Source organism: Chamaea fasciata, unplaced genomic scaffold (assembly GCF_029207755.1).
Source record: "Chamaea fasciata isolate MVZ Bird 193981 ecotype frontalis unplaced genomic scaffold, bChaFas1.0.hap1 SCAF_2, whole genome shotgun sequence".
Lineage (NCBI taxonomy): Eukaryota > Metazoa > Chordata > Aves > Passeriformes > Sylviidae > Chamaea > Chamaea fasciata.
Window position 1 is genome coordinate 50,396,916 of NW_027094087.1, and position 24,573 is coordinate 50,421,488.

At 38.8% G+C, this 24,573-nt stretch overlaps 1 protein-coding gene across 1 annotated transcript; it reads right to left on the minus strand.

Moving 5' to 3' along the window:
• Positions 1 to 3,938: 3,938 nt before the first annotated feature.
• On the minus strand, positions 3,939 to 24,432 carry ALG5 (ALG5 dolichyl-phosphate beta-glucosyltransferase). The gene is made up of 10 exons (XM_066176025.1): positions 24,319 to 24,432; positions 23,161 to 23,302; positions 22,271 to 22,317; positions 21,531 to 21,599; positions 20,222 to 20,314; positions 18,579 to 18,692; positions 17,219 to 17,278; positions 14,333 to 14,484; positions 6,427 to 6,512; positions 3,939 to 5,241 (listed from the first exon to the last, which is right to left on the minus strand). The coding sequence occupies exons 1-10, from the start codon at positions 24,406 to 24,408 to the stop codon at positions 5,129 to 5,131; spliced, it is 966 nt and encodes a 321-aa protein (XP_066032122.1). The 5' UTR covers positions 24,409 to 24,432; the 3' UTR covers positions 3,939 to 5,128.
• Between the last annotated feature and the right edge of the window lie 141 nt (positions 24,433 to 24,573).

Sequence of the window (24,573 nt, forward strand, 5' to 3'; positions counted from 1 at the left end):
AGTAAAGGTTCTAACCTCATCTGTGTTTCATCTTTCATCATCACAAAATCTTCTACCAGGGCAGAACCTAGCCAGACTTGTAAAACAACCAAAGGGAAAGCTGACACAGTTGATTACCACTTCCAAAATGTATGACTTGGCTTAAGAACTGGAAGATGGCCATGGATATGGTTTTGGTTTTTTGGCAGCAAGATATGGAAGTTATCAGCAGTTCTGTTGTTGAGACCTTAAATGGCAGACCCAGTCAGCCAAAAAGAATTAGAAATTCCTTGTGGTTTTTACCTTTTTCCTAGTTTGACAGCAGACGATTAAGAGTATGTAGTGGGTAGTTTATGAAAGCCTGTACAACTCAGGCTGTGGTGTGACTACAGGGTGAAGCCTGTCCTTGACATAATTAGCTAAACCTTTCTCTACAAAGATAGGAAGATAGGGATTAGTCCCACATGTGGAAGGCTGCTTTCCAGAGACTAGGCAGAGTAAATTTGCCAAAACTGTTTGCAGAACTCCATGATTCTTCATTATTCTGTGGTTCAAGTACCACTTCTGATCTCCAGACCAAAAGCTGACACTCAATATTTCCCTTTGTTTTGTAATGGGATCTTCGTAGAGCTCCAGAATAACCCCAGATGAAACACCAAAACATGGCAAAAACCAGATGGGAATGCCAGAGTTCATGTCACCTCATTCTTCAAGAATATTGCATAGACTGTGCCAGCAACAAAGGCTTGGATTCAGTCTAGATATTGAAGTTCGTTCTGCTAAAACAACAAATTGATGAAAATTTGATGGAGGAAAGTCATCTTGACAGCAGAGCATGAAGAACCAAGGCAGGCAGAGCCTGACTGATGCGAAGGGATGTACCTGAGGGGGAGTTAAGGTCATGTAGGTAAGAAGGATCACTGGTGGCTAAGCCATTGTGGAAGGTTTGTTTGCTTTGCAGCTGTTTCTTGAATACTGAAGAGTGTTCTGGTACTCAGAAGGCTAAGCACAGCAAGCAGGACTGCAAAAGTTTTGTTTGTTCCTTTTTTATACCAGGGAAATATCTAATTATGAAGCCAGGGCAGTTGAACAGATCCACGAACGAAAAGTTAAGTAGATTAGAAAACATCGAGGGAAATGGAGGCTAGTTAGCCCTTTCTTTTCTGATGGATCTCTGAAATGAAATCATATTCTAGCACACCCCTCTCAGCTATGATCTCACAACTATTACTAATGCTTGGTCATATGAAAATACAATTTCTTTCCCAGTAAGAAACAAAGGTTTGTCTGTAGCTTCTCCCCTGAGCCTTGATGACCCCTTGGGCTTGTATGCTCAAGACTCCCTTATGTGCTGTCGGGTAACGCAATAGGCACGACTTGGTAGCATCCCGTTCTTAACCTCTGAATCTCTGTCCCAAAGAGGAAGATAACTTATGGGCCAGCTTGCAGGGTGCAGCCTCCAGCAGTGCTGGAACACTACTTTAATTCATGCCCCTTGAGCTATTACAGACATGCCACTGCATCCCTAAGAAACACACACGGATCATAAATAAGGTTAGATGTTATTTTAAGTAATAAACACCAAGATACAGAAATTTCATTGCAGCCTTCTGTCTTTGTCTGTCTCTTTGTTTCCACTATTTTTAGTTTGCAGTCAGCATTATGACTGTGAACACAAGGAACACTTGGACAATGGGTACATAAATAATTATGGATAGGTCTCCAGAGCCTTAAACATTAGCAGAGAATTCAAGTTAAATACTGGCTGGTATTATTCCATGGCTTGTAAATACAAGCAGTACTTACCCATATTGCTTTATTTCCCATGGTGAAAACCTATCCTGGACATTGGTGATGGTGGAAATGTCTGCAAAGAAGCTTTGAGAATTGCAAATTGATGTATTACCAAACACAATTCTGCAGAATGAACTGGTGCCATCTTCTATGTTTGTCTGCTTATAGTTCACAGCAGGGAACTCTTGAGTACTTTACATGGACTAAAATGGATTAAACCTGTGTGATTATGCATTTAAGAGTTACCCTGCCTTGTGATAATGATGCAGCGTTGCTGAAACCTGTTACAGATACTAGCTGCTACAGCTGTCACAGAAAACAAATTGCACATCCACAGACATACCTGAGAGTAAAAAGAAAGATTTTTACTGTTTTACCAATTGATATTAAAAATGTGAGTTGAAAAAATAGCTTGTAAGGATAAAAGCTAAGTGTGTATCAAGGGATATTGCATGGTAATTGCTTTGGGTTGTGATGAAAAATAGTAACAGTAAAGAAAACTTGTGTAAACTACTGAAAATTTTCTAGTAACTTGATTTTTTTTTTTGGCATGTGCTTTTCAAAGAGGACTCTAATAGTCGTCTTTTGAAAACATCTCTTGCGAAGTATTAGTAAAGTGGTGCAGAAAAGTGAGGTTTTTATGCAGATATATATTTAAAATTTAAATCTATATTTATAAAAGTACTGCCTATGCAGACAATGATGTTGGCAAGACAGCTGCAGAATTACCATGTAGATTTCCACTATTTGTTTTTATTTTCTTTTCACAGTCTGTGAGAATACTTTGAGTCTTTGGAGAGCTGGGTCAGGACAGTGAATAATATAGAAGACTTTCACCTCCTGCAGGTCACCCCTGCAAATGCAAGGCTAGGAAGAAACAGTAAAAGTTAAAGACTCTGCTGAAATACAAATAAATGTATCTCTGCAACTCGACAAAGAGAAGCATTGGGACAAGTTAGGCAGAGCACTGGTTTGAATGACAGCCTTGGTGATTGGGGAGGTTCTTTTGTTTATATCAGAGGCACTTAGTTCTCTACACAATCTCTGCAATTAAGCAGGCCTACATCAAATGTGAATCAATCAGTTTTCTTCCTACAAGGCATGACTGAAACATTCTAGTCAAACCTCCTATTTCATGTTGTATCACTTCATAAAATCAAGTGGGGTCTCTGGAACATATCAAGAGCCAGAGTCAGATCATTCTTGATGGAGATCAGTAATCCAAGGTCTCATTTTAAGAGGGCAACAAAACCTCAGGTTTTGTATAGGCTTAAAAAAGGAGGAATTTTAATTTACTTTTCCTGCCCTTGGAAAGTGTACTAGCCTCCAGGTGACAAGTCAGTCTACTAATTTGTGGTAGGTTCACAGCTACCAAAAGGGGAAGCCCTCCTTTTGCTGCTGCACCCTCTGCCTGCTGGACCACGCAGGGAGTAATTTTAGATCATTGAAAGGGTAAAACACTATCTCATAAGAAAGGGGAATAAAAAAAAAAGCAGATGTAGATGATGGTATCCTGCCATTCTAGTGAGCTGAACCAGCTTGAGGGAGACTCTACGCAGCCCCAGAACAGGTGTAGAGAGGGAGCAGGAATACTCCTCTTTATGTCTCTGTGCAATTAAACCAGTACATCAGCTTCTGAAATGGAACCCAGGAGAATCTTCCCCTGATTCTGGGATCACTGTGCAACAATTGAGGTGGGTTGGGCCTGAAGGAACACACAGGAGAGTAGAGCAAAAATCTAAACCCAAGTGTGAGTCTAAAAGATGCTTTTTTAAAGCATTTGTGTGGTGAGTTCTGGTGTCCTGTGTGTCTCGTATTTCATAATCTGCAAACAACTGCCTAGGAGCTGAGTATGCTACCCAGAAGACTTCTGACTGCTACATGATTCTCCTTTTCTATTTCTCCCAATTCTCCTTCCATCCCAGTTGGCGCCTTCTTTTATTCCAGTTCAGCTTTTATCCCCAGTGCAAAGGAATGCATCAGGCTACACCCATAAAAGCAACTACTGTAGGTCCCCTCCACCTCAGAATATTCTCTGATTCTGTGAATCCACACTGTAGCAGGTGTTCTGAGGAGCTGGTGTTTTATTCTAGTAATGGCAATGAGGAGTCCTGATGCATTCAGCAGAAGTGACAGACATATATCTGGACAAGGTAAGAGAATAAAGCCTGTAAAGTCAAACTGAATTTTTTTTTTTGAGAATTTATTCCAGCACTTTATAGAAAACTGAGGTAACTCTAACAGAAGCAAAACTGAAGTCAGTATTACAGAAAGAATAAGAAAAATCACCAGTGAATTCACATGTGAAAGTACAACCATATACTGTTCATTCTTTAAAGTTCTTCAGATTTGTACAAGTTTCAGAAAGACAGATTGGCTTAATTTGTTGGCAATTCACAGCTACTTTGAAAGCGCAAATGAAACTGTTACTGTACTGTAATGCAGTGTGACATTAGTATGAAAGAGTCAAGACCCCTCCCTCTGTCTCTGATCTCATTTAAAGCATGACAACATCAGGCTGGCATTACTAATGCACAGGTCCCCAGTGTACACTGGCTCTCACTTTTGCATGCTCTGAGCTTTCCATACCCTTTTCACTACAGATCTGTAGATGTCAAGGACTCCTAGCCTTGAGCATACAGTAGTAAGTATGTATGAGCAAAACACACTTATAAAAGTGTGTTTATATAAAAGCACATTTTAAAATTAAATGTGCTTTCTCTTGGACCTTCTACAGTCCGAGAAAGATCTACAGTTTGATCTCAGGAAAACTATTTCAGCTTCAGACAAAAACATATGGAATGTCAAGGGACTACTGGAAGTCCCGAGAACTTCATGAACATTACTGTTTCAACTCAGTAAAATCCATTAATGCTTCCCACAACACTGAATCTAAACATGCATTAGTGTGAGCCATGAATGATAATTCCAAGTTGCAATATAGTCTAAAATTTCCAGATACAACAGAAACAAATGGTTGTGGTCATTCACAATAGAACATTGCACAATGTAAAACAGAGTGCCTCTTTTTAATATGTATATGGAGATTCAAGATGTATGATGAGACAAAAGCAGATATATTTATTTGAATGAATTTATCAGACATGTTAAAGCTACTACTTAATAAAATAAAATCCTGATTACCACGTAAGAAAATCTTTTTGGAAATGCTTTCTTTTTTTCAAAATGTAGAAATTCTCTGCTGATAATCTTATAAAACACATACAAGCTGCAAAAATGAAACATACAAGAGGAGCAATGAAGAATTACCTCAGCTTTCACCACCACTTCACTTGATTGAAACTGTTCTCGTGTTCCATTAAGCATAATAATATATTTGGAAAATGTAAATAACCTAATTACATTTTTTTGCTTCAAGCTTCCAGGCACCAGTCATGTATCGCAGTCGTATAAAAAGAAGATCCCTACCCATCTGCAGCCAGCTCCAAAAGGGAACTAACTTAGAACCTGTGATTAATGAAGAAGAAAATCAGAATGACAGTTAGGAAAAAAACGAGGACCTGTAAGACACACAGTTAAGCAGTCACAAACCTCTGCATTCTCAGCACACTCAGCCCCACAACCTAGATTTTAACACTAATAAAAATTTTCTATTTTGAAAGCAATTGCTTTATAGTAATTACATGATGCCATAGGTGGGACAGACTAGTTTGCGAGCAGCACAGTATGTGACAAGATGCGCTGTGCTCTCCATGATACAGCTTTGTTCAAGTAAATAGGAACCTGAACACCAATCATTAAGCAAATGATTTATCTAGCAGCTTTGGAGAAGAGGACCACCAGCTTGTCTTACAACAATAATATGAAGGTGCCAATCTTCAGGTAAGGCAAGGAACCCACACTATAAACCAAGCCTTCTACCATCTCCGCTAATATTTGTGTTAGGTGCAATGTACACATGGAACTCCACTGAAAGGAAACATTTCTAGTGAAGCTGGCTCAGGACATTCTCTACTTGCACCTCATATCATTACTACCGTTATTATAATTTCTGTTGTTCAGGGGTTGTACTGAGGAGATTAAAAAAAAGATAAAAAAACATCAAAAGGGTAAAAAAATAGAGGAACTGCATTTTATGGGGGGGAAGTGAGCCGAAGCAAGCAGTACCTCTTAAGCTGGCTGTGCACTGAAGAAATGTGCATGGAGGCATTTTTTCCCAGGAACTCAGTGGCAGAGATCTCCCTACAGTTCTGAAATAATATCACATCTTAAGAGGAGATAGCGCTCTAGAGAATGCCTTAATAGCTGAGAATTTTGGAAGGCAACATACAGTGAAATGGAATTGAATCAGTAAGTGATGATGGTCAGACTCCCTGCACAGTGTTTTACAACTGCACTAATCTATTAACACACTGCAGCAAGAGGACATGCCAAAGTAGTGTCTTGTCCTAACAGTGTAATTCCTTACTTTTATCTCCAGTGGGACTGCGGAGTTTCTCTGCCATGCTGCCCCTTCACCTACTCTTTCTGTACCAAGTCATGGCAGTAGGCTGGCAAAAGACATGAAATTCAAAATTTGGATGGAAAGAAGGCTGTGTGCTATCAAAATTGGGTAAACAGGGCAATAACCTTGGATCTGTTATTCTGGATTGTCATGTCAGGAATCTTATAAAAACATGAACTTCTCCCTACCTTCTATTTCAGTCCAGTTGACAGCAACTTCTGCTATAGGTATTTTCAAGCGCTGGGCTATATAAAGAAGTTCCACGTCAAATGCCCTGAAGAAGAGGAAATACCAAACATATTCACAAATACTCCCAAAAGAAAGACAGTGGAAATGTTAATTAATTAAATGACTGTTCAGTTATGCAGTTGATACCAGTGCTCTACGGGTCAGATACACATGGATGGGAAATTAATTTTCCTGACTAAACATCTCAGAATACAGCCGAAATACAGACAACAACAACAATACTTTATTGTGTCCTGTTTTTGAAGGTATAGATCACTCTGTGTTCAGCCCACTGCTTGCTTTTCATTCTGTCACAATCACAATTTAAACATTTTTGAAGACCAAGCAGTCAAATGTACAGTGTCACTCCACATCTCTAGTAGTTTCATCGAAGAGGACATCTACCTGCTGTGGCTTTATGCTGATCTGATGGGTGCTCCTTTTACAATTGTTAGTCAAGGAACTCAAGGCAGCAGCATAGAACTGAGAAATTATTTACGTTACCGTGCACAACAGAATCCAAACAACAGTTTAGTGACCACTTAATGCACAACACAAAAACCCTCTTGAGAGACTTTTTTGCTGGCTCAATTTTTTGCAGGTTGTAAGGCAAAATGAACTGGGGCAGTGATCTTGCTCTGTCAGGTGCTCCTTCCTGCTCACTTTGTCCAGAATACACCTTAATCCTCTCCGTTCTCTGCACAGAGACTGTCTGTGTGTTTCATTCCTGTAAATGCATTCTCAAGTGGGCCCTCTGTCTCGGAAACACCAGACTTTGATATTCAACAAACAGTTTGGCAGCTTTTAATGCTCATTTAGGAATCAGCATATGAAACTGCCAGTAGCTACTATTGACAGGGTTGAACACGAATCACAGTTACGAAGATTCTAGTGATATGTCTTAAATTCTCTTTGCTTTGTCGAAGACAGTTTTCTTTTGAAATGGAAGAAAATCTTTTGCCACTGGAGGAAATGTATGCAATAATAATTAAAAAAACCCATTCATGCTTAAAGGGTTGCTTGAATTCATGTCTTTCGTAATTCCATTTAACTCTAGAGAAAAGAGGGAAAGGAATAGACAAGGTGATCAAGAGCAGGCAGAAGACAGTTCAGCAGGTTGCTTGCCAAGTTCAGATGTTATTTCCTTCAATTTCAAGCCACCTTCTCCTTTCAAGCAGTGCATTTCTGTAAAAGTATTAGTAAGTGCAACAACAACAGCAGTCCACTTCAAAATGTGCACATAGGTCTGACACACAGAGGTAGGTCCCCACTGAAGTACAGACCACAGCAGGCTGGCTGGCTGGTGCAATCACAGGCACACACACAGATCTGAACTCGTGCGCTCCGTGTACATGACAGGAGAGCCACTGATCCCACACAGGACAGCATTCAAACACGTAAAGGCAGCACAGACAGATGCTATCTACAGAGACTGCAGCTATTGTGTATAGGGAATTTAGAGCTACTTTGCAAATCTGATTTTGATTAGGTCACAGGCCTTCTCACTGTCACAAAAAAAAGTTACAAGAATAAATTATTTTTTTACCCCAGTGAACTAAATCTGCTCCAAGCAGCCTTGTCATTTCACCGCTTTCGTTACATGACGGTTGAATATTATTTTATTAGTCACTCCATGGTCTCTTCAACTGAAGAGGTATTATTTAACTTTCTGCTGACATTTTACATTTCTAAGCCAAAACCCCAATGCATTCACCTTTGAATGTTAATGAATCATGCGTATTAAGACTAAATCTAATTTTGTAATACTTACTACTTAAATGACTAAAAATCTTAAGAGACGCAGAATAATTGTCTGATGAATTAGACTGTATGAGCTGCTCTAAAAGTATTACATAAACTATTAGCCTAGTGAACTAATAGTTATTTGCAGTAATTCCTGTGGATAACTGATTACTGGAATGTCAGCACATACATCACAGAACAACAACATTAAATAGTTCTGTGAACAACTGGGCTCAAAGCAAGAGATTAAAAGCACAGGAATTAATCAGGTTGAACACTAATATTGTTACATGTGGTTGCCATTTGGGTAGCAGTGAACATATCCTGAAATGAAAAAAACCCCAACTATTCAAAGCTGAAATGAGAATGACTTCAGTAGAATACCACTGTGTATGGTTTTTCATCCCTTTTCCCCACCACCTTTCAGTACACCAGAATGGTCAGCCAGGGAATACAGACTGCAATGTGCTCAATACACTGACAGCAGTACAGCCATACCGCAGACCACCAGATCCAGATGGTACAGGAGAACCATACAGAAGCTTCCACAGCCAGGATTAAGTTTGGGTGTGTTAGATGGAGCCTACCCTAGAGGAGATCAAAGCCACACCAGTGGATGAGCTGTAAGTGCAATTCATGAGATTTGCCATAAAGTCATTGGTGAGCAGTTAACCTGTGACAGAACCACTTCTAGAAACACCAAGGTATTATTCACACCATGTACTTCATTCTGCTGCCTCTTGGAAGGGGGATGCACAGCTCAGAATACCCAAATTTTGCTCCAGCCTGAAAGAATTCAGGTTCCAATCTAAGTACCCAGAGTTAGATAGCCAAAAATCTATGGTGTGAACAATTCCCCTCTCTATTTCTAATAGTGGTTCCATGATGTGCTAATTACCACAAACATGCAACGTAAAGAAAAGAAAAAAATCTCCATGTGGTTGTGTTTTAAGTTACAAATTAAGACAATGCTGGCTAAAATTCATTTGAAAACCAAGTTGGTAGGTGTTTAATTGAATTCAGTCTTTTAAAAGTGAATCCTTAAGATGCTTGAGCTTATAAAATGTCTATCCTTAAAAATTATTCTGTATTTTAAAACTGCACTAGGACTCTTTCTTTTTCTGTCCAATCTTATGTGTTTCAAAAAATAAAATCAGGCCTTCAGTTATAATGTTTCAACTGGAATGTATGAGTTTTGTACATCCAAAATATGTTTTTCCAGTAAACTCTTAAAGGCAAAGAAAAAGGCCAATGGTCAAACAGGTCTAACAATGAAACACGATGCAAAGTGGGCTAGACTGCCAGAACTGTCCTAGCTAAATTTGGGCTTTTGAAAGTCCGCATGTCAGCCAAAAGCAGGACTTTTTACAAGACATAACAGACACAGTTAAAACAGCAAAAATATTTTTGCATTGACTAGACACTCATAAACAATTCTACTGGCCTTGCACAAAACCAGAAAAAAACAATTCATTCCACTGCTTGGGCTGGTCTACACTGGCACAAGTGGGAAAAAAAATCCCTGTAGCAATATAAATGCTTATTTTTTTTGTAATTTTTATATAGAAACTCATATTTAGAGATTAGTGACAAAGTGGAGAAACAAGCATTATCTTTTTATATTGATCTTTCCCAGTTTTAAATGTGAAAGAGCACGCCTTATTCAGTGCACAAGGCAATTTTTACAGATAAAAGTAATAGCAACAATTTGATCTCTTCATTGATCTGCTGGCTTGTACAATGCCATCATAAATTGCCACTTCACAAAAATATGACAATCAAACCACGACTAGAACTACATTTTGAATTTCTCCTCCTTTAATCATAAAGGATGGACTGTAATTGCTATGTCTAGTTCTCCTAAGGATAGACATTTTCTGTCTGGAAGAAAATTTATCTCTTTTTTTTTGTTGCTGTCAGAAGAAATCAATTATCAAATTTAGGACAGAAAAACTCGGCCAGAGAGACCATTTAATTTTCCACTATTTCTCCTGAGCATCAAAATTTAACACGAACGCTTACGTTTTTCAGGTCAAGACTGTAGATGCAGAACTAGACCTTTTTTGTAGCCTGAAGTGAGTAATTCTAACTGTCTCTGTTATGTTTTTATAATATCTCTTTTAATTTTAAGTTTTAAATTAAAAAATCTGCTCCATCCATTTCTGAAAAACAGATTAGCTGTGTAATCAAATTCAGAATCTAAAACACAAAGCATATGCTCTCTGTTCAAAAGGTTGCCTTCATTTCAAAATAATGTCAAAGCTTTGCTATTTGGAAAGTAAATTTCAAGAATGTTTCATTTATATTCATATATACACAGCCAAAGGACTGTTAAACAAAAAAGACAATGAGAACACTCACCAAAAAAAGACAGTTTAGGATGTAAGCATTATTTCTTAGTATTGAATATATAAACAGTTTGTAGAACCTATTAATTTTCAAATACTTTCTAAAACTTAGGGTTAGATTAAAAAATATTCTAGGAAATATCTTGGTCTCTCTTAAAAAAGTGTTACGTGATCCTTATTGTCATAATGATAAAACTATATTTTTCCTTGTATGCACCAAGTTTCAAGATTTCCTAAATATAAGCATCTATAAATCAAATTTGATTCAAAATCAAAAAAAAAAATCTGTTTTCTAATATTTTTAGTATTTAGGATGTGATATTCACAACTATGTACACTGAAATAGAAAAAGCATGGTGAAAGCATAAAGAAGTGAGGGTCTAAGCAGGTGAGAATTATTAGATAGCTGATTTCATAGTAATTTTATATTAACTTAATGAATAAACATGTTATGCATCGATTTTAGTCTAAGTAATTTTTACAAGCATTCACCTAGCACTGCAGTACCCCCAAAAATCCAAGCCTGACTAAGCTTAAGCAGACAGGACAGATGATTTGGTTTGTGCAGAAGCCGGGTGCTCATCCCCGTCAGCAGCTCACCACGTGTTCCAGCACAGCAGCCGGGAAGCCCTCGGCAGGCTCAAGGACCAGGGTGCTTGACTCACATGGCTTTTATCCTATAAAAGCCAGCGCCCTCCTTCATTATCCCCTGAACAGCTGAGCACTGGCCACACAAGATTGAACACTTCTTCAAGTACCTAACAGACCTGCACCCCCCTTGTGGGATTTTAAGATTCAGAGAGAATCAAGTAATTTCCTTGGGTGTCAAGTAGCCAGTGCAGTGATGCAGAAGTGGAAATAAATCCAGATTTCAGAGTCTCTTATCCAGTACCAAGACAGCTGTTTCTCTGCTACCCCTTGCTGATGGTTTCCGTATGAACAAGCTGCTCTGTGACCCAGCTGGGAACTCCCCATTGTTCCAGGTCAGCAGAAGTACAATACCAACTTTATTCTTATAAAGTTACTTTATTCTTATTTCTTACTCTTCTGTCTCCATACTCATGATATTTAAAGAACCTCTATGGCACGATCTCTAACCGGTTTGTATTTTCCTTTTTACACATTATGCAGTGGAAAGATATCAGGCGCCAGATTTGCTTAAAATACGAAGTTTCCAGCATTGAGCTGTTTCAGATTGTTACACAATTATATACAAAGAAATCTAATGCTATGGGATGAAGGTTTGATGTCCCCATATAATTTTCAATTGCAATTATCCCAGCTGTTTGTACAACATTGACATTTCACTTAGGATATCATTTCCCTGAATATATGCACTCACTCCATATACTTATACCTCCCCATGTCCCAGTTTATTTCCAGATCTCATGAATACTAACTGGGAAAGGGACAATACTTGATTTATGCACTGACATGCTATCTTCCAGTTACACATGCTAAATGACTAGCTGTGGAGCAGAAAAGTAACTTTTGAGAGCTTAATACAGAGTTTTTTTCTTCAGCAGTGGCAATAATCTGGCAATAATCTGGCAAATTTCTCTCCTCTAAGAGGGTTTAATTTTCCACAAAACTTGCCAAAGCTTTTGATCTTAGAATCTCTACTGTTCTGTCAGATTTGGTTTAAATTAGCCAATAAATATAAAAAAGAAGGTGGGTAAACACAGAAACTGTTGATTGACAGATGAGCATAAAACCAGACAATACGTCATCAGTTTGAACAGAAATAAACCAAATTTTAAAAACCTGAAAAACCCAAAGCAGGTTTAGGCAAATTTTAGGTGCTTTAGGTGACTTGGGATTATCTGAAGAGCTTCGTTCTTGGAAGAATTTGAGTTGTACTTTTCTTGACACACGAAACAAGCACTCTTTATCACTAACCAGTACATTTCAGATAAATAAGAAAACACACAGGGGATTAGTTTATGGATTACTGTAGATAAAACAGCAAAAAATCAAAGGCTCACCTTCTATTGGCACATACAAGGCACAATGAACTAAGACCCAAAGATCTGGTATGTTCCACACCAACAATATAATTACTATAAAATGTTAGAGATATCCCTTATTCATTGCCTCTATTCCTGGATAATGGGGTACAGCACGATTGTTTTTATTCTTTCATTCCTTTGGTGCTAGATAATTGAAATGGCAGAAGAAAGCTTGTTTTTGTCTGGTAAAGACTTTATATAACCAATAAATCCAATTACAAAAAAAATTCTGCAGTTAAAAAAAATCAAAATTGCATTTTTACAGCTGAAACTTATTATCCTCATTTATTTCTTTCAGTTTTCTTCTTGAAGTGCTTAATTTATAAAGTGAAGTTAAATACAGCAATTTCGAGATGTGCACTTCTGGGCTTTGCATATGAGTGTAACCACGTATTTAGAAAATCCCCGTAATGTGAAATTTACAGAGCTTTATAGATCAAGACTGGGTTTGGAGGTAGCAGCACAAATCATACTTCTGGCTTAGCTATAGTCTCCTTTAGGCCAATAAGCAAACCACTCAGGTGGGGAAGCAATCTTCTGACTGTTGACTGCTCAGTTATAGATTCAATGCAACAATAGCTCTACATTCCACATGAGAGCTGTTTGCCCAAACATGACCTTTGCAAACTGCACTCGGGAGGGGCAGGATGGCTCTCAAAGCTCAGCCCAAAACTACACATTGGAATTGACCAGGATTGTATGATTGTGCACCTTTGTGTATGAGAACATTGTTCAGTAGTTCTGTACCCTGTCAAGCAAGCGGAAGCCCATGAGAGATTGTCTTGAATGAAGACAATAATCTGAAGAAGTTTGATTATACCTAATTAAAGTATCCTTTTTATCAAAAATTGTGGCACATGAAATTTGCAGAAGTTATGGTATTTATGTGAAAACAGTGCTTCAGTCCCATAATAGTAGTCATGGCTGTATCACTCATACAAGAACTGTTCTAGCTAAATTACAACTAAAGGAGCTCTAAAGTAATTAAAAGACGACACATCATTTTCTATTGTCTTAAATTAAGGGTATCTGTCAGTGGTCCTCACATAAAATACTTTGGCAAGAACATAAGTAAACTTTAGAGTCCTCAGCAGTTACAAATACCTTATCAGATATTGATTTCACATAAAATACATTGGTTAAGCAATAGTGAATTGTAATGTACAAAAAAGAAAACTGGTAAGAGTTTTGAATGTAATTAGTAACTCTTAACTTTCCTTATCATAATAACAGCGTCTCTCCATTTTTTACTCTGCTTGCATGCTTCATATCTGTAGGAGAAGAAAATTTCACTCTCAGAAATTGGGAGTGAATTACAGCACCATGAAAAATTGTTTGAAATTTCTTCTGGAGGTGAAGAAAGAATTATTGGGATTTTCAGTTGTTTGAGGCCTTTTTCCTCTTTTTTTCCTCTCCTCTTTCCTAATCAATTACCATTTTCTTTTGACAAGGCAAAATCAAAACATCCTACCTAGGATTACATACATCTTTTGAGAAAAGAGAATAAAATTAAATAAAGAATAAAATTAAATACCCAAGTATTTTCCTAAAACGTATCTTAATAAGAGCATAGAATTTCTAGCAATTACCAGGATACTTTAAAACAGCAAGACATCAAAGCTGTCATGCAGGCAAAACTGTAATTGGCTAAACTGAGCACCTGGGATTTATACACAGACATTGTAGCTGCAATACTAAAACGACTTTTTCAAGCCCATGCTCAATTATAAAAAAATACAACCAACAAAAAAAAGGGAACAATTTACCAGCGTTCTATGTGAAGGTTTGAGAAAGTCTGCAAGGCAGCTTCTCTGGTTAGAAGTTTAAATCCACACTGTGTGTCCCGGATCTCTTTGACACAGAGAAACCACACCAGGAAGTGGAACCCATACATGAGGAGAGTTCGGAAGTAGGAGCGCTGTAGACAAAAGACAAGAAGTTAGGTGGTTTCATTTGAGTGATGAGTGAAGTGCTTGAAGAGAGATGTCTTAGAGGACATTAAGTGTGTTTTGTGATAGCTTTCAAAGTTTGTAAACCAGTTGTATTTTGCACTGGAATGAAAACAGAACTTAGCAATTGTTACAGTCAAACAAAAGTTTGGCTGAAAGGGAAAGATTTTGATCTAGGGAAAGACTTGCCAGTCATGTGTATAGTCCAGGATAGGAGAAATCTATGTTCCTTTTCTCCTCTCCCCAGTTCAGAGCAGTTTTTCACTTTGGATTATGCCTTATTAAGTAAAGAAGAAACCCGCACATGGATTTCAAACAATTAGTGGAACAGCCATAGTATCTTCTGCATAATTCTTTGGAAGTATACAATGGACCAAGTGAAAAATAGGTCTAAAGTAAAGGCTGCTGTGCAAAATACTTCATTTTGTATTTCCAGCTATGTTACAGTCACCTCTTTTGTTCTTTTACTTTCACGGATAGATTTTATATTCCTGATAAATGTATCCAGCCTACTCTTCGGATACACTTGTGTTCTTGACACAACAATCATACAGGTAAGTTTGTCCATGGACTCCGGAGGCTGGAGTCTGGATTTGCAGAGGTGCCTCTTAGTCTTTTATTCAAGACAGGTTCTAAACAACTAGAACCGTGATCCAAAAATTGCTTCTGAACTCACTGCTGTTCTGAAGCTAAATTTAAGTGACTGTATCTTTGACTGCAAGCCATGTATCATGTAAAATCTTTAGGAGCCAATGACTCAACTGTTAAGTATCTCTGGGTGAAAAGACGTGCCTTGAAAGCCAACAATTTAGAATCTCATTTGAAAAATAGAGAAGATGCTTGGCTTATTATGTAATAGCCTTTGGTTTAAGGAAAACCAAATTCACAGACTGTGTCTTTTGCAAAGTGCTCCTGCCCCAGGTTAACAGTTGATCTGGTGTGGCTTCTTTGACTCTTTTGGCTCTGTGACCAACACTAGGCTCCCACCAGGGCCAGAAGGGAAGTGCTAGCAGGCTGCATGACTGTCAGACAGTGAAACTGTGCACTTACTTCAGAAAGAGGAGTTCCTGGGTTATACTTATCACTCCTAAGACTATTTATGCAGGTCATAGTATAGATTCATTAAAGGACATTAACAATTTGGGTGGCAGACCAGAATTCTTGATGTATTGAGACTGAACACAAGGGTGAAATTCTGGTCTTAATAAATTCAATACAGCTGTTATCTCGGCTTCATTCTACTGTTCATTCAACTGTTTTAGATGCCAATAAGTCCAGAGAGAAATCCCAAGATCTAAAAGATTGCTCTGCAACTTTTTTTATACCTACTGCACTGTACAACAGTCTTGTCCCACTATAGTAAAGGTAGTCTTTCTATTCCAGTCTAGTGACAACTGGGTGACGAAATGAAATGGGCTACATATTTCAAGCAAATCAGTACTACCTAACAAGTTTGTGATTCCTCTATTAAAAGTTCAGAAACATGAGGAAAAGCAGGAAACAAAGGATGGACATGCCCTAAAAATTGTACTTTTGTGTTAAAAGATGAAAGTCCTGTTCCAATTCCTCCCCCTAATGTAGCAAGACCTTCAAGAATTATGAATGCATTGAATAAAGTCTGTCCACATTCAGTACTTGACCATGCAATGAAACACTTTTTCTGGGCTCCACTTTATCAGCTACATGATCTCTCTGTAGTAGTTCCTAGTTTCTGATAATGATGAAGGTTTTTTTCTCGCTGGTTTTTTTTGGGGTTTTTTTTTTCCCCTTTTCTTTTTGGTGAAGATGCTAACATACACACTGCAGTATTTGCAAGAATTCAAGAAGAGTGAACCACTCCAATACTATCTCATAAACCAGAAGAAAAAATACAGATCTACCAGAGGCTGAACATTACCAGTGTAACTTCTTTTGAACTTTTGTAACTATTTCAGTAGTTGTGTATATATTTTAGAGTAATTTCAAGTACTAAACATCAGTATAAACAAAGCTTACTCTTGAGAACATTCACCATGATGAGCACATCCAATAACACTAAAAAATGAACCCAGCAATGTGTCCGTTGCAATACAAGTTCCATGCCTGTGCTTTGTCAATTACTGTCTGCTAAGCCATCAGAAAATCAGGTGCAAGATAAGGCCACGTGCCAGTGCATTCATTGTTTATTACACAAGAGTCACATGTAGAACAGTACTGACTGTGTGTTCAAAACTCAAACATTTTACCATGAGTAATACACAAGACATAAACCACTTTCCCATGAACAGAGGGACTCTTCAAAACAACTGGCTGCTAATTATCCCTAACTTGTTTTAAACAGGCTTCAAGATCTGCAGGCCAAGTTCTTGCACCAGAAGGAAATCAATAACAATGAACTCATCAGCTACCTTCCATTCCAGCCCCAGTACTAACTACTAGCTACCAATTCTGTCAGGGTTTAGAAGCTCTGCTTGTGAGATATTCTCAAGTATAAAAATTAAATCCATAAATTGGAACACTAATTGAAATGAGCTCGAAGTGCCTGAAATCTAGAACACATCCTTTGTATATGACGGAGGACATCCTGCATGTACAACAAGCTTTTCCTTATTTTAAGCTTCCATTCTTTTACAAATATTCATTATCTAATTGCAAAACCTGTAGAGCAGAAACAAATAATGGAAATATTTGGTTATTAGTACACAGCAGGAAATAGAAACAAACCTTTGCTATTGAGTCCTTCTCCAGATGAGCTCTAGAACCACAGGAAATAGCCATCCCCTTCTGTACAGGAATATAAATTAAAGTGTTAAACGAATATTATTTGAATCAGTAGAATCTTGTGCTGAGAACCATAAAATAAAAAAAAAAATCAAATCAGTACACTTTTCTGCTTTCTGTAGCTGCACTTCTTCTACTGCTAGGTTTTGAGCCTAAATCAGTCTTTTACAATTAAGAGGCAATCTAAACTTTATTACAATTTGCATAAGGTGCATGCAAATTGCCTCAATTTATTCAGGTCTGATTTAGCTTTAAATTGCTTACTTCATGCATATGGCAAATGTGTTTAGCAGCACAGATAAGTATGCAGCTTTCCTAGGAACTAGAAGTTATAATGTACATTTTCCTTAAATATTGCACAATGGAAACAATAACAGAATAAAGCACTTGTTGCACTGATATACTTTCAAATGAATAAAATGCCATGGTATCAGCCAAAAATATGATCTCAAATTAAATCAACATGATCAAAACAAAGGGTTTAACACTATTCTAACACTACTACTTCTCACATAAAATCTCTCAAATCTACTCTATTCCAGGCCAATGCTGGAGAACCAGCAGCTGCTGCCACCCTGGTAGGGAAGATTGTCAGGGTCACACGCTGCCCACTGGGTCCTGTGCTTGTGGTTCCTGCACTCACAGACTGCAATTCCTTCCACAGGTACATCCCCACAGCTCTGGCTGGAGTCACATCTCTTCTGGCACTCTGGGAAACCAGCTACAAGTACCTCACTCATCTGCATTTAAGCAGAAAATAAGCCTCAGTTCTTTCAAGTCAAGCTCCCAAAAGTGAATGACTGTGCAGGGAGGTGTTCTTGTTCCACAGGCTCTTGAATTTTTGTTTACAATAAAAGTTCTTCCAAATACTGTCATTAAACTAAGGACCCTGAGAAAAGAAAACCTGTATAAAAGAGGGTGGAGTTAGGATGCATGCTTAAAGGTATATAGGATGACATCAGATAAAATAAAAAGACAAAAGAGTTAACAAAGAAAACTAAGTAGGCATCACATGGTATTTATACAGAACAACTTCAAACAATTTGAAGGAAGAATAAACACCAAATAGAACGTTCTGTGCTGCCTTGAAGTAGGCACAATAGATGCAAACGAGGTAAGAACTCAGTGAAAGCTCCTTCTGACAGCCCACTCTTGAGGTTTTTAACCTCACACTTAGGTCTTCAGGGCTTACATCTACATCTTCAATTTGACCTCAAAAAATTTGAAGAGAACTACAGAAGCCTATCTTGCGTATTGAAGTATGCATGTGTATTGAACTAAAAGTATGAGAATTTATACTCACAGGCCATGGCTGGAGATTCTTTAGACCTTCTTCTACTTTTTCAATATCTGCAAATTTTGTAGCTCCATCTGCATCAGCCATAAGAATCTTTTTGCCCCGAGAACTAAAGACACCCTGCAATCAAAATAGTCAATAAAAAAATTCAACACCTTTGAACTCAATTATTTGTCATAAGCTAGCTGCAAGACACTCCAAAAACCTAATGTAGTAACAAGACAGTATATCTCACAAATTCCACACAACAGGTAAGTCTTAATATTCTGCTACTAGCAATAATTTACCTATTTATACAGTAATAGCATCTCGAGGCTTCACACACTGAATGTCCATAGTGACAGACAATGCATGAACATGAAAGGCTAACAATCCTTCTCAGGACAACCTAAATCTAAAAGTCAACAAGTTGCAACAGTCAGCTCTAGAGGGGAGCACGAAGAAGCAGTTGATTAGCAGTTGCTACTGCGCTGGATGGCTTTTCTTTGTCATGTGAGCTATGGAAAGGAGGATTAAGTGCGAGTTTTTCCTAAAACCGTTTCAAGAAAATTCAAGAGCTATGTCTCAAAACTAATTAAAGATTAGGTCTCAAGTCACAGTATCACTGCAAAACATTTGTGATGCACAGGTTTCACAGCTTATTTAGCCATATGCTTGGTCAGAAAAATGTCATAATTTTCAAAGGATCCAGACAGGAAAACAATTAGCAGTGCGTGTGACAAAAGTACTGCTGCAACCAAGCATGCATGTGTCTGCAAAAGCCTGTCAAGAAAGTAGCTGTGCACACATCCTCTTTACACAATGCACTGCAAAAGTATACCATAGAGAAAATTGTTCTCCTTCTCTTGGAATAACTTCAAAATTGTATCTCTTACAACAGTTCCATGTGTTCTAATATAATGTTCCCTCCATTTCCTATAATTGCTTGTTTTTCATAAAAAATATATCGGCATACTAAAGATAGAGCTGAAAATACACGTAAAGACACGTCACTGACAATCCACAGGACATACCACCCTTTTTCAGAAAAGTGAGATGTCATTCATCGCAGGAATACAATGTTCCCTCTAAATGTGTAACAGTTATTTCATTTTTAGACCATGTTCATTCTATGATTATCTATGTGAAAGCATGAATTGTGCTGCTTTGACTATCCAGTGTGGGTGATAGCAGTGAGCTTCAGTGAACATAAACTTTGCTGGATGAGTTCTTGTTTATCAGCCATGTCAAAAACCACAGCCATGACCTGGAGAGTGAAGTTTGTCAATTTGGCTCTACTTTGTCTACAAAAGCTTAACTTTAATCTGTAACAGTTTTTGTTTTTGCTTTTGCTTGGCTTTTATAATTGCAAGCCCATTTCTAAGTAGAACTAACATGAATATGAAATTCAAGCCTTTTTTCCACTCTGAATTCTCCTATTAAAAAAAAAGGTCTCTGTTATTTATCTTTCTGGAAAGACAACACTACTACCAAGATCTAAAATAAACTTTTTAAAAACAAACTTAAAAACTTTTTGCTTTAATTTATAGAATCTCTACTCAAGTTTTTCCATAATCATTTTATTAATGCATTGAATTCAAAATGCTCTATTTTCTGCATGTTTGGGCACATGTAGTTCAAACAGAGAAGGAGATGAAAGTATTAATTACCGTCCTGACTGCTCCCCCTTTCCCTCGATTTTTTTCCAAAGATATCACTCGCACTTTGTCACTTCCATATTTCTTGCAGTACTCCTTTGCAACCTGACAGATACACAAAAAACCAGCATAAAACAAAACCAGGAACCAAGGGGGAAGTGTACATTTGCTCACCCTTCAAAAGAAAATAAATTAATAGCACAGAGCTATAACCACTTCGGCGGCACAAATACATTGCCAATGTTCACTGGAGTCTGTTTGGGAAAATAAAAAACAGTTCACAGTCAAAACAAGAAGACTGAAGAAAGTAAGTAATGTTCAATAAGAACAGGATATTTCTCGAAGCAATTTCAACCCCCATCCTCCCACCTCCAAAAAACTCAATCCTAATTTAATTTATATCATACTATTACAGACCTTTTCTATTAACACCAATAGTTAATAAAATAAATACAATTTTCTCTGACAGCCACCTATTTCTCACTTGTCTTGATGCTATTTGTGGTTTGGAAGAAAAATTCATATTGATCGAAAACCTCATTCACACTGCAAAGATCTGAATATTCTGTGGGGAAGAGAAAGCTTGAGTTTTCTCCCAAATTTTTCTAAAGGTTTTCTCGAGCCCTTTCAAGTCCAGAGGCCTGCAGCCATTGTATGCTCAGTTGAAAGAGATGGTGGAAAGAATGCACAGCAGTCAAAAATATATACCAGTAATCCTTAAAGCAATATGCATTTTAGTGTCTACCTCAAACATCTTCTAAGAAGTAGGAAAAAACCCCCACAAGGTGGTTAGCCTTCCTTGCCAGTGACATACATCAAAGTGGAAGTGGAAGAATACAAAACTAGTTTGAAAATACTACTACTGGCACACGGATTTTTAAATTAACAATCCCACAAAGGGTGTGGGAAAGAACTGTGTCAGCTGTTCTGTCAGCCAAAGTATGAACGGGATATTTTAAAAGACTTTTTAGCTTCCTCAAATTCATATTCACATCATCACTCTCTGCACATGTAGACTATTTCATGCGAAATTTCTTGAAGTTAGGATTAGAATTCTTAGAATCTCAGCTGCAGGAAAATGGCTCTCAGTTGCCAATCAAGAAAACTAGAATTTGCTAAAAAATTATATGTGCATTCATGTGCATACGTGCCATCAACGATATATACAGGACAATGACAGAAATAATTCAGAAATGTGAACTTCAACTGTCAACTGCTTCAAGTACTAAAATAAAAACCACTGTTATATTCCCCAAATATACAAAAATCCAAACAAAATTCCATGCCTCTGATTGTTTGGGAAAACATTTCTTTTTCTTACCTTTGCAGTTTGATCTTTACTACCGTCATTAACCACTATCACTTCATAAGTGAATGAAGGATCTTTTTTCTAGAAAATATAAGCAGAAATAATGCATTTATTCCAAATTCTTAAGTAGGCAGTAGGTCTTTCAAATATCATTATTCTTTTCTCCCGAGTAGCAGTCATTCAGAGTTTCCAACAGACACTAATATGATGTAGTAAATTTGTTAAGATGGCATAATTAAAGATTTTTGCCATATTTGATGCAGGTATCATTACATTGCTTGTCATGCTACCATCTAGAACTGAAAAAGCAATTTAGTCGTAGAAGATGGAAGCTTAGAAAAACATCACTTTTAAGAAAACCCAAACAAAACAAAATCCACAAACTTTCACAATGAGCTTCTTAGCCAGAGAACAAATCCTAATGAAGAACAGATGCTCATGAAACTTGTTGCAACAAATCAGAACTTAGTTTAGAAAGTTAAATGCATGGTTAATCCTTAGCTGTGTCTAGGACAGATTTCATGCATATGAAGATTTTTTCATTCTAGAGTAGCATATTAAATTTTTACTTGATTTAAAAATTTTTTTTGGCACTTGATCTAAAAATAACTGAGAAGAAACAGAAGCACTATTTGTAAGTGGCCATGTACTACTGTTTTAATGTACACTAACATAACAGAGTGACTACATGACTGACTTGCTATACATAATGCACAAAAATATAATGAATTTTGACTGCAAAAAGAAAATACCTGTCTTTTTTCTAGATAATCCAGAGCTTCATCCATCATAAGTGGTACTAGAGAAAAGGTGGAGGAGGTCAGGTTAGTAGATTATAACACCAAAAAAAAACTGCACAAGCAAGCTGAAAACAGCCACAAAGCAAGGCTGAGCAAAACAACTCTCATACCACACTACCTTCAGTAAACAGGCTTAGCAGCTGCAACTCTTAAATGCAGTCCTCTCTGAATGCAGAAAGAACACTGAAGAAAACCACACACGTGATAAAAAGGATAAAACCATTTTTTCTGACAAACCAACTTTTCATTTTGAAGAATGTAATTCTCTACACAACATGAAAGGAAAAAAAATCATTCTTTATGACTGATCTTGTAAACCAGCACTGACTTTACTTACTTAAGCATGCTGTCAGCTTGTGTACCGCCACATCACCTTTAGAGCTTTATCTATTTATTTCTATCACATCTAAACGTCTTCACTCAGTATCAGGTACTCCTATCTATGGCCAAGTCAAACACAAACCCGTGAGATCATCCCTTTTTCCTGTCTGTCTGAAGCTGTTGTTGTTTAAAGAACAGGAAGCTCTCAGATCAATTTAAAAAGTATTTTACTACTTCTTGCCTTGTAGCATTTGCAGGGGCAATGAACAGCCATTCTTCCAGGGCTCATTAAAATTAAGAGGATTCTTACAAGTGCCCCATGCTATTTTTAGCAGTAGAAATCAAGTTACACAATGCCTTAATTTTGAAATTCAGTGTACTTGGACTGTTTTCTGGAAACTGTGTCCAAAATCTGATACGTAATCTGGCCTGCCAGAATCTACTGCTAACCCAACTGACCTCTCTATTACTAGAGTAATAACCGATTTTCTTCTTTTCCTCAAAAACAAGAAAAATCTTACACCGGTTTTCCTCATTGTATGAAGGCACAACGACAGAGAGTTCTCTTGTAGCAGGATCATGGATATTTGGTGCAGATCCTTTCCTGCATTCAGCATCTTCGTGTGACATTGTTTTGGCAGTTATATGAGCGATTGCAAAAATCTGTGATGAAAAAGAAATTTAAAAAGTTGTCAAGCATTCTAGTGGAAGTTTACCTAGCTGTTAAATGTGCTGCCAGGGGCAACCAAGTACATTCCAGTAATGAGGTGGGTCACTGTTGTGGAATTTCACAAAGGACCAAAACCCTCTCATGCCATTCGGTTACTCCCACTCTGACCACTGTCAGCATCATTGGCTGGTTGCTGTATTTATAACTGCAAAGCATGCAGGTGCCTCCAAAGCTGTGGTCCAAGCCTCTTCCCCAAGTGACCCCGAGCACACAAGCAGGTGCCACCTCTGATCCTCCACCAAGCCACTGAAATCAACCGCAAGGCACGATCAGCCAGCAGCCGTATGTGCTTGAAAAACGGAGGCTCTGATTGCCTTATGCATGGCTAAAAGAAAGCGGTACAACTTGGGTTCTGGAGCACTTTTACTTGGTGACACCCCACACAGAATCACTCAGACTGAAAAAGACCTCTGAGAACACGGATGCCCCAACATCACCGTATCAGCTGGACCCCTGCACTGAGTGCCACGTCCAGTCTTTCCTCAAACACCTCCAGGGACGGTGCCTCTGCCACCTCTCTGGGCAGGATGCATACGTGGCACTGCGGACAGGCAGCAGAATTATGCTTTGCAGGGGATCGAACCTCTTAATTTCGCAGAGCATTTCGGACACGCAGAAACACAGCAACTTCCCAAATGGTTAACGCGAAGGCGTTACCAGGACATTTCCCAACACGTACTGTAAGGCTGAAATGCTCCGTCTGGGTCCCCTTTGCCAGGCACGGCAACCCACGCCTTGCCGAGACACGTTCCCCACAAAACCTCCCGCACAAGCGCAGCCCCGCCGGCTTCTACCGCCCAGCCCGGGCCGGCCGCGCCGCCTGCGGGCCGCGGGGGGACCGGGGGACCCCGGGCGGCGCCCCTGCCCCGCGCCGGGGGGCGGGCACAGGGCGGCCGCCCGCACCGCCCCCGCCACGGGACCCCCGGGGCCCGCCGTGCGCGGCTCTCACCAGGACGAGAAGGAAGGCGGCGAGGGCCGCCAGCGCCAGCGCGACCGCGGACAGGGACGGGGGCAGGGACGGGAGCAGCGGCAGCGCCATCGCCCGCGGCAGCCGCGGGGCCCCAGCACGCCGCGACAGCGACGCGGAAGCGGCCGCGCCGCCCGCCGGGTGCCGCTGGGTGCCGCCGGCGCCCCCCGGCGGTCAGGGCCGGCAGCGCCGCCGCCCCGATTGCCGCCGCTGTCGCCGGTCCGCCCGCGGAGGCTG

Coding starts and splice junctions, on each gene's coding strand:
- ALG5 (XM_066176025.1), bottom strand. CDS start 24,408: ATGGCGCTGCCGCTGCTCCCGTCCCTGCCCCCGTCCCTGTCCGCGGTC. Junction 14,485..17,218: donor AGAAGGACTCAATAGCAAAG/GTTTGTTTCTAT, acceptor TTTTGTCTACAG/CGCTCCTACTTCCGAACTCT. Junction 6,513..14,332: donor AACCTTCACATAGAACGCTG/GTAAATTGTTCC, acceptor CCTCTTCTTCAG/GGCATTTGACGTGGAACTTC.